Here is a 9,871-nt window from a genome sequence, read left to right as displayed (position 1 = left end):
GGCAGAGGCTCCAACCACAACTCTTTGCAGGCCATGCCGGGGTAGAAGGTGAGCCTCCCGCCAGCCAGGGAAGGTCACTGCAGTCGGGGTGGGAGTGGAGGCAAGGGGCTGAGGCCCTGGAGCTGATCGGTCTCCGTGGGGTGGGGCTGGCAATGCCCAGGCCTGTGATTAGCGCGTCAGGAAAGAGCCTGACAGTCACCAGCCGTAATTACCCCTTGGAGAGCCGCGTGGAGCCGGTGGGGCGCGGCCCATCTCCCAGCACAAGGCCCCAGCAGCTCAAACGGGGTACAAGCCACGGCGTGTCTATGATGGAGCGTGTCTGGGGGATGAGGCAGGGGGCCTCTGCAGGGACCAGCCTGATGTCTGGCCCAGCAAACAGCAGGACACCCACCAGCTTAGCCCTGCCCCCAAATCAAGCTGCCACCCGCCTCCCCAGGGGCACTGGAGCTTCTGGCCTCAGGAACGAGACCGCCCAGGGGAGCCCCAGCCCTGCTACATACAGAGTCCTCTGCTCAGCCACTCCACCCCGCTCCTCCAAGCAGTGCCAGGGAGAAGCTCCACAGGGAGCTGGGATGAGCGAGGCACAATGATTAGAAAGGGAGGGTCCCAGCCAAATTAAAAACTGTTAAACCTGGAGGGGAACCCCCTCAGGGACCAGGGAGGTGAGGGCTGGGAATTTGGTGTGTGTTGGACCTACTCAAAACAGTGGCTTGCTGGGAAAATGCCCCGAAGCTGTTCTCTTCCTCACCTCTACTGGTGGGAGCAGAGGCAGGCCACCAGGTCTGGGGCTGGGTAAGGGGACCCCACCGCAGGGACACAGGAGCAACCTCAGTAACAGGCAGAAGCTGCAGGAGGAGTGTACACCCAGGAGACAGAGGGCTCAGGAGCAGCTGAGGTAGGAACTCAGCCCCACGTAGGCTCATCTGGGGCGAGGGGAGGGTATGGATGGGGTCCCCTGTTGTGCCACACAGACAGGCCTGCGGGGGAAGGCCAAAGACATGCTGCCCAGTCTAGCACCACCCCAGGACAGTCAGACCATGAATCATACACTGCCTAGGGGAATCCCACCTCAAACCCTGGTTCTCTCCATAGCACATGGGGAAACTGAGGCACAGGCACACACAGCCCACAAGTTGCCCAACGAGGCTGCAGAGAGAACTCGGGAGTCCCCAGTTTCAACCGGTGCCGTTAGCACAGGGCCAGCCTGCCTCCCATTATGGAACGAGCCATGCACCCAGCAAGAGCTGCCTCTCCCGGCTGTAGCGGTGGGCGCAGTATCCAGGTGAGTCTCCCCTCGCCAGAGGCCAGCAGTGAGGCCCACGTTGGGGAATGCAGGCCAAGGGGAGCGGGCCAGTGGCCGTGCAAGGTTCACGCTGCCTTGGCCAGCCAGGTCACACTGCCGAGTGCAGACTGCCACCTGCAGGGGAGTCGTTGCTATTGCAGGGCAGGAAAGGAAGCAGGACCCCCCCGGCTCGGGGATAAGGGGGTTCAAATGGGTGAAGAAATGAGGGGGGCGAATTTCCATTCATGTTCCTGCTGTTTATTCAGTTTGGCTGAAGGAGCAGACCTCCCCAAGCCCAGTGAGGGTGAGGTGCTCAGGGACGCAGACAAGAGGCAGCTCAGCGCGAGACTGCCCCTTCGAGAGTGTTTCGTATCAGCGGGTTCATCACCTCCGGAGCTGGCCCAGAGCGAGCTCCCCCGGCCGAGAAGGCAGGTGGTGCTCCGCCGACTCAGCGCAGCAATGCATGGGCACAAATGGGCTTTTTGAGCACCTCCCTTTACCCTCCTTCCACACACAGCCCAAGCCACGGCACCGTGCCTGCCTCCTGCCGCTAACACGGTGTCGCCTCTGGGCTGGGCCTGCGAGCGACAAGGACTGATCCCAAAGACACGGGAGTGACCTGCACCCTCCCGTCACAGGTGGTTCTGCTCCAGCAGGAAGGGGGCAGAGTTCTGGGGCCTGATGCAGCATGTTGCACCAGGTGAGGGGCTAGCTGCTGTCAGTGCTTGGCTAAGAGCCCTGTGCTCCACACGCTGAGGGAGGGGCTGTGAGATCCTGTGCTCATGGGCCAGTGTCCTGATGACTCAGTCAGACTGTCTGGGGAGGGTTGCTCCCTATACAGCAGATCCCTGGAGCACCTGTGGACACCTCTCACCACATCAGCATCCATCCCCACATGTACAGAGACCAAAGGCACATCACCTTCCCCAGGACGGCACTGGCCGCCCGAGGGCTCAGAGTGGCTTCTCCAGCTTGTCCCCCACGAGACAGCTCTCGGACGCCTGCTGCTGTCTGCGTTGCTTTATGTCCCTGTAGGCCTGGATGACCCTCTCCCGCTCCTCCTCCACGATGCGCTGGCGAGCGAGGGACAAGGGGGCAGCTTTGCGGACAGGAGCCAGGAGAGCCGTCAGCAGGAGCTGCCTCGGACCAGCCTACAGAAATGGAAAGACAGCCGCTGAGACTCGACACATGTTAAGGGACAGAGGGTCAACCAGGGACAGAGCCCACCGCAGAGCGGGGTGCAGGGAGAAGGCACCTGCCAAAGGGCAGCGACTGATGCCAGGAGCTTCCAAGTCTCTACTGTCAAAATTCCTACTAAGCTCAAGAGGCCCTGTGGTGCCAACAGGTTGGTGCCACTCCGCTTTCATCCTGCTGGAGAGCTGGCTTCAAATCCCAGGGCCGTGGCGAGAGAGTCTGGCAACCCTACAACTTGCAAGATCTACTCAAGAGAGACCCGGGCTGAGACGTGGGCGTCAGCCTGAGCAGCACTGGCAGAGCTGGGAGACAAGCCCAGGGCTGAAATGAGATGGGACGCAACAGCTTACCTTCTCTTTGATTATCCCCTTTCTGGGCTTCACCGTCAGCGCTGGTGGCTGCATGGCAACCTCGCCAAACTGAACTGGATCTGAAAGGAAGGGGCAGGGGAGGAGACAGACGTTGCTTGAGATCTCGGCCGTGGTGTGAGCCAGCAGACACTCCCAACAGCTCCCACCACCCCAAAGCTCTTTAAAGACCCTGCATATACAGTGATTGCTGCTGAAGTGCAGCCGCCTCTGGGGAGAGGTGCTTTGAACAGCACTGCAGAACAGCATAGCTCAGGGAGTGAAGCAGAATCCCAAGCCTCACAAGGATCTGCCGGCAGCATTTCACGAGGCAGGCTGGAGGAAGTACCGCCCGATCCGCAAACTATTGTCTGGGCCCCACAGTGTGTTCCCAGGAAGCTCCCTGGGCGCATGCAGCCCATCACGGAGCCAGGAAAACGGGGAGCCAAGGAGGCAAGAGAACTTGGGAGCAAATTTCAGGTAACGCAAACCTCCTCTACACCCCTCTCCCGGGGCCATCCCCAGGGTGAGGGGTCTGCAGGAGAGCCAGGGCTGCCCGGAGCCAGAGCAGCACTGCCGATCTGTACCCACGCCTACCTTGGAACAAGGCCTTCTCCAGCATCACCGCTTTCTTCTCTTCTCTCTTCTTTTGCATTTTCTCCAGTCGTCTATTCTGAAATCTAAGGATGCCGAGCCGGGTCATTTAGAGGGGATGGAGAGCTGGTTAAAAAAAGGGTGCTGGGGGTGGGAGGAAGGGCGCTAATGCTCTGATTAGAACAGACCCGTCTGCAGGATTTAAACCTGGCTCAGACTGTGAGCTTCCAGAGCAGGGGGTGTCTCTTACTACTTGTGTGTGCAGCACCTTGCGCACCGGGGGCCCCTGATCTTAACCTGACACTATCCCATTAAGAGCTGAGAACTCCACTCCCTCACCTCCAGGGGTACAATCCCCACCCCAGTCCTCTGGGTGTCATGCAGGTGCAGCAGCCTCCTCACAACGGGTCTGCCGTGCATGAGCCCAGTACCAGCTGCTGGATGGCTGAGTGATGGACGGTGCTGCCCCCAGAAGGGAAAGTTCCTGTATGGGCCCCAGGGGGAGGATAGGACCAGTCTCTGCCAACCGACAACCAGTCTCGGCTGGTGTCAGTTAATTGCTCCCTCTCGGGGCTGGCTTGGTCTCCTCCCCTCCCCTCAGTAATGCAACTCCAGTGCCAACAGGATAAGCAGCAATTTCTGAAGGCAGGAGCTGATTCTGCATTTGCTGCTCAGGCAAGCCCCTGCTGCAGCCTTTAGGAGCCATGACTGGGCCCTGCCCAGCAACATCAAAGCATTCCCTTGGCCTCGGCGTGAGCTTCCCCCCCAGACCTACTCCTTCTTCCTCTGTGACTTCTCCGGGGCCGGCTCCTCAGTCTCAGGCTCGCGCTGCAGCTGGTTTTTGGTGAGAAACAGGACGTGCTGGGTCTCCTGCTCCATGCGTTGGATGTAAGCCAACACGGACTCTTGCTTCCGCCTCCCGAACTTGGGCACGGGAATATCACCCTGGGCTGCAGGATCCGGAGTCACAGGCTTCCTTTTGCTCACTGCAGCCAAGATCACAACAGCATTAGCCAGAAGAAGGGAGAAGAAGGATCTGAGGGCACCGCCCATCCCAGGCAGGACAAATCCCAGGGACACGGGATCTAGTTCGGGTATTTGCACCCGCTGCGCCTGCTGGAAGCTGACACAGAACCTGACTCCTCTGATGGTTAGGATCAGCTCTGCAGCCCCATGCTGCCACTCAGCACCCCTTTGGGCTTGGACAGAACCAAGCAGATTCCAAGATACTGCACAGTCATGTACATCGTAATCCTCTCCCTCAGTACTTCCAACCTGAGATCAGTGAGGCATCACAACAGCGGCAGCACCCAAGAACCTGACAAAGAGCAAGAGACCGAGAAGTGGGGAAAGGAGGCCCAGAGAAACTAAATGACCTGCCCAGCCTCTGTGGTAGACCCAGGAATTTGGAACCCTTTTCTTTTCATTCCTAAGAAGACCTGTAAACCCCCATGTCAGAGCACAAGATGACCATCAACTGACGAGGGGAAGGAGGAACAGTACCTGGTGGCAGATTACGCCAGAACTGCCTCCTGCAGGGTCTCTGCTACTTGCTGGTACTGGCCACCACTGGAACCAGGATATTCAATGGGAGGGACCTATGGTCTGATCCCTTTAGTGGGGCCATGTCCCATTTTCAGTGAAGTCAACATAACTGGTGTAAACGATCCCATCAAATACAGATGAGGCCTATTTCCAGTGAGTTAAAAAGGTCCTGGGGAGGCTGGCCTTTACCTGCTTTCCTTCTCTTCCTGCTCTTGGGGTTTTTCATCTCCTCTCTGCTCTTAATGAGCTCCCGAAGCCGATAGGGGATTTCCTGCTCATCAAGATGTTTGGGCTTTGAGTTGGTTTTCTTCTTCTCTTGGCTGAAAAGGAAGAGACGTACAGAGGTCCAAAATCAGGGACAGGGAAAGGTGCAGAACTCACTGCTGCAGCACTGACAGCCAGGTGAATGGGAGGCAGGGTCTGAGCTGAGAAACAGGCCCAGTGAGCTGGGTTTGTCTATCCAGCGAACTGTCCCTCTTCTCGCTGAGACAAGGCAGGTGAGGTAAATGTTTTAGTGGACCAGCTTTTGTTGGAGAAAGAGACAAACTTTTGAGCTTACGGAGCTCTGCCGTAGGTTTAAAACAACAAAAGGAAGTATTTTTTCTCACAATGCACAGTCAACCTGTGGAACTCCTTGCCCAAGGATGTTGTGAAGGCCAAGACTATAACAGGGTTCAAAAAAGAACTAGATAAATTCACGGAGGATAGGTCCATCAGTGGCTATTAGCCAGGATGGGCAGGGATGGTGTCCCTAGCCTCTGTTTGCCAGAAGCTGGGAATGAGCGACAGAGGATGTTTCACATGATGATTCCCTATTCTGCTCATTCCCTCTGGGGCACCTGGCCTGGGGCACCTGGCCCTGGCCACAGTTGGAAGACAGGGTACGGGGCTGGATGGACCTTTGGTTTGACCCACTATGGCCGTTCCTATGGCTGTGTAAGCTGGACGGCTCATCTCTCTTCCCCAGCAGAAGCTGGCCCAACAAAGGCTATTTCCCCACCTCGCCTCTCTCCTATCCCGTGCAGCTACGCAGCACTGCACCCCTCCTCTGAGGGGCTGGGCTCGGGTGTCGCCTTCCCAGCCGGTAAAACAAGAGCCGCACAGCCAGTGCGCGGGAGGGAGAGGGGGGCAGTCGGGGGGGAGGGGGAAAGTTGGGGGGGGGGTTGCCCGGAGGCAAAGTTCCCAGGACCAGAGCGGGCGATGGCGCCCCAGGGCCCTAAGGCGCAGCCAGTCGCACCCTTCAGAGGCTGGATGCAGGCCTCGCTGGAGGCGGAGGTGTCCACGGGCCCGTGCTGGGCACGAGCTCGGACACACCAGCGCGATGGGCCGCATCGCCGCCGAGGGAAGGGACCAGACACCGCGGTGACAGGCGCAGCACATCGGCCGGCCCTGCAGACCGAGCCCGCAGAGCAGCCCCCCCCATACCGAGCCCACATACCGAGCCCGGGCCGGAACCGCGGCCCTCGGCACCGCCCCGCCCTTGCGCGGCTCCCCCCGGGCAGCGCGGCCCGCAGGGCCCGGCGGCGGCTCTTTGCCCATCGGGAGCGGGAGCCACGTGCGCCTCCCACCTGCGCTCGCCCGGCCCGACGGCCCCACTTCCGGCTGACCCCGGCGCCCCGCCCCCTCCAGTCCCCTGCTCCCATTGGTCCGCGTCCCCAGGGACCGCCCCCTCCGCAACTATTGGTTCGCGCCTGGAGGAGCCGCTGCGGCTATTGGCTGAAGAAGCTGTCGCTCGTGCGGAGACGAGACGGGTTGTCGGGGCGCTGCGGTCGGGATGTTACTGCAGGGGGCGGCCCGGTGCGGCCGGGGCCTGGCGGGGGGGAGCCGCGCGGCGGGGGCCCGTCCCCAGGTGAGCACCGGGGGCTGTTTGGGAGGCAGCAGAGTTGCGGGGGGGCTGGATGGGGGAGGGGAGCTGGCATGGGACCGGGGGGGGGGGCTGGATGGGGGAGGGGAGCTGGCATGGGACCGGGGGGGGGGGCTGGATGGGGGAGGGGAGCTGGCATGGGACCGGGGGGGGGGGCTGGATGGGGGAGGGGAGCTGGCATGGGACCGGGGGGGGCTGGAGTGAGGGGGGCTGGATGGGGGAGGGGAGCTGGCATGGGACCGGGGGGCGGCTGGATGGGGGAGGGCAGCTGGCATGGGAGCGGGGGGGGGCTGGAGTGAGGGGGGCTGGATGGGGGAGGGGACCGGGGGGGGCTGGTATGGGAGCAGGGGGGCGCTGGACTGGGGGGGCCTGTATGGGGGAGGGGAGCTGGCCTGGGAGCAGGAGCACTGGGGTTGGAGTGGGGGTGCTGTATGGGGGAGGGGACCGGGGGGGCTGGATGGGGGAGGGGAAGGAGGCTGTGTGGGGGAGGAAAGTTGGAGCAGGAGGGCTGTATGTGGCGGAGGGGAAGGAGGCTGTTTGGAGGCGGAGGGATCTCCTGTCTGTCTTTGGACCCATCTCCTCCATCCCTAGTACGGGATTATCAAGGGCACTTGGTGGGCCGACTCTTGCCTTCCTCCCCGCACCCGAGCTGCTCCTGCGGCCCGGGGCGCTGTGAGAGCGGCTGCGAGCCTTGCCCGGTGCTGGGCGAGCTGCTGGGCCCACCCCAGGGGCCGTGTGGATAGTCCCATCGGCGCAGATGGCCATCAGAACGATAGACCAGACGCGGCCGTGCGGAGCCCTCAGTGTGTGATAGTTCGACCTCTCTTGTAAGTTTGTTATTAATTGCCAGGTAAATCTACAACTCTTCAGGTGCACCGAGCGCTGGAGACTGCAGAGATGTGGGTGTCCTCTCTGGGACAGGCTACCTCGCAGAGACCACCTGAAAAGCTACTTCTGCAGCGTTCGGAGACTTTCCGTGGACCTGTCAAAAGCAGATTTTAGCCACCATCAAAGCCATTCAGAGACCCGAGGAGATGGCTCTCAGACTGATCCCCAGCAGAGCGACGGAGAGCCCTGCGCTGCAGGGCTCTCCGAGCCTTTGAAAGACACAGAGCCCCCCTTTTCCAAGCCCCCAACGCTCCTTCCCCCCACTAACTGCTGTATGAGCGGCTGCCACAACTGCGTTTGGATTGCATATGCAGAGGAGCTGCTGAAACACTACCAGGATGGGGGAGAACAGGCCTTAGCCGCTGTGGAAAAGCACATAGAAGATGAGAACATTAAAATGATTTTAAAGATGGAAATCAGATTCCGTATGAAGAAAGACTGATGCGCACAGTTTAAGCTGTTGGCTCCTGCCATGGCTCCTCTATTCCCATGGCGCTACAAACTCCAGAGAGAAAGTGCCCATATTTATTTATTGTCCCTTCTCCGAAAAGGCTCCTTATTTAACATAATTTGTCCATCTCCTTTGAAGCTTGGTTCCTGGGCTCGAGAACCCAGCTTGACCACTAGTTGGTAAAGGATTGCCATTATTTATTGGCATGAGTTACAGTACTTGGCAGAAATTGAGTGAGAATAAATTCATACCCGTGTGCTTAAAAATGTGAACCTCTTCTAGGCCTGCCTTTGTGTTCTGGGCTTGTTCAACACCTACTGTGACGGGGCCCTGGCCCGGGACCTGGGCTCCTAGCTGTTGCTACTTCACGTTTTGTCTCATGCTTAACTACTGAGTTAAGTGTGAGACAAAACGTGAAGTACGCTGCTTTAAAAATATTTGTTTAACATCTAGGCTGGGAATCCCAAAGGGGACGACGAATTCAACACCCAAATCCCCCATTCTCTGGGAGTTTGTCCCTTAGCCCTTTTTAAAACCCCTGCTGTAGTCTAGATAAATGTTCCTCTCTCTCCCCTGATGCGTGGCCAGCTGGGTTCCCCTCTGAATATGCACTGCTTCCTCACCCAGCTGCTTGGTGGCTGGAATTGAAGAGCCTAGTGCATAACCGCCAAGTGACAGTAGTATTCCCTGGGAGGGCCACATTTGTGCCTCCGGGCTGCTGTGATGGTCAAAATGGCGCAGGCATAAATAAGAGCAGCTGCAGGGCAGCTCTAATTTGCAGCACCTTCCAAGAGCTGCCTAGCGGCTGCCATGCCATCTGGCACTACCGTACCATCTGCATGTGCTGCAGAGGCTCCCCTCGCACACGTCCAGCCCCACCTCCTGTACCACACCTGGCAAGGCGGCTGAGTCAGAACTGCTTGGGGTGATTCAAGGCTTTGCACCTGTGGAATTTCCTGCCGCACCGGGCACCACAGATCTGCTCCCTCCTCCCCCTCCATGTGCACCCTGGAGAGGTGTATAGAGGCTGTGGTGGAATCTGTCCCACATTCTTTGTGCTAAATGACAGCATTTTCCTCCCATTTGCTAAGGGGTCTGGGTCACAGAGCACCAGCCGCCCTAAAACTTAGCCGCCAGAGCAGTGCCCTTGCTCTGCTTGGCTGCAGAGTTTGAGGTTTTTAATGAAATCTTGACAGAAACTCTGCCCTCCCCCCAGCTGCAGAATCTGGCTAACGAAGCGGGTGCCACTAAGACCTGCTAGCTGTTTAGCAGTGTGCGCTAATAAAACTCAAGATGGACTCAGTAATTAACAGGAGTCCTTGTCTTTATCAGACAAGTAACCAGTTCAGCTGGTGTCCTTAAAACGTTCCTGGATTCGCATAATCCTATTTGCTGAAGCCTAACTAATTGTAATTAGTGGAAGGGCCTGAAGTTCAATTAAAGTGTACTGAGATTATGCCTTTTTATAATTGCTTTAGTGCAAGGGGATTAGCTTTGGAATGATACTCATCCAGCAGACAAACTGGTGCTGCCACAGGAAACCTGGGCAAAGACCAAGGAGTTGCTTTTCCAAGAAATTGAGCAGTGATCAGAAGTACTTTTTTAATGCTTGATAGTTAGTTGACCCATAGGACTCCCTGTCACAGAGGCCAACACCTTAGCAGTGGTCAGAAAAGGATTAGACAGTCCTATTGAGAATGGGGAAC

General features: G+C 58.5%; 2 protein-coding genes across 2 annotated transcripts; one reads left to right on the top strand and one right to left on the bottom strand.

The window, feature by feature from the left end:
• Window positions 1–1,524: 1,524 nt before the first annotated feature.
• On the bottom strand, window positions 1,525–6,518 carry CCDC137 (coiled-coil domain containing 137). Its single transcript, XM_077834173.1, has 6 exons — window positions 6,401–6,518; window positions 5,152–5,282; window positions 4,193–4,403; window positions 3,421–3,503; window positions 2,827–2,906; window positions 1,525–2,433 (listed from the first exon to the last, which is right to left on the bottom strand). Exons 1-6 carry the CDS (start codon window positions 6,499–6,501, stop codon window positions 2,236–2,238), a joined length of 804 nt encoding a protein of 267 aa, XP_077690299.1. The 5' UTR covers window positions 6,502–6,518; the 3' UTR covers window positions 1,525–2,235.
• Window positions 6,519–6,700: 182 nt separating this feature from the next.
• OXLD1 (oxidoreductase like domain containing 1) lies at window positions 6,701–8,437 on the top strand. The gene is made up of 2 exons (XM_077834116.1): window positions 6,701–6,811; window positions 7,677–8,437. The coding sequence occupies exons 1-2, from the start codon at window positions 6,737–6,739 to the stop codon at window positions 8,154–8,156; spliced, it is 555 nt and encodes a 184-aa protein (XP_077690242.1). The 5' UTR covers window positions 6,701–6,736; the 3' UTR covers window positions 8,157–8,437.
• Window positions 8,438–9,871: the final 1,434 nt, after the last annotated feature.

Source organism: Eretmochelys imbricata, chromosome 14 (genome assembly GCF_965152235.1).
Source record: "Eretmochelys imbricata isolate rEreImb1 chromosome 14, rEreImb1.hap1, whole genome shotgun sequence".
Taxonomy (NCBI): domain Eukaryota; kingdom Metazoa; phylum Chordata; order Testudines; family Cheloniidae; genus Eretmochelys; species Eretmochelys imbricata.
Note: the sequence above shows the minus strand (reverse complement) of the source record. Positions and strands in the feature narration are given on the sequence as shown.

Coding starts and splice junctions, on each gene's coding strand:
- OXLD1 (XM_077834116.1), top strand. CDS start 6,737: ATGTTACTGCAGGGGGCGGCCCGGTGCGGCCGGGGCCTGGCGGGGGGG. Junction 6,812..7,676: donor CGGCGGGGGCCCGTCCCCAG/GTGAGCACCGGG, acceptor ATTAATTGCCAG/GTAAATCTACAACTCTTCAG.
- CCDC137 (XM_077834173.1), bottom strand. CDS start 6,501: ATGGGCAAAGAGCCGCCGCCGGGCCCTGCGGGCCGCGCTGCCCGGGGG. Junction 4,404..5,151: donor CAGGAAGAGAAGGAAAGCAG/GTAAAGGCCAGC, acceptor TCTTGGCTGCAG/TGAGCAAAAGGAAGCCTGTG. Junction 3,504..4,192: donor AAGTCACAGAGGAAGAAGGA/GTAGGTCTGGGG, acceptor CGGCATCCTTAG/ATTTCAGAATAGACGACTGG.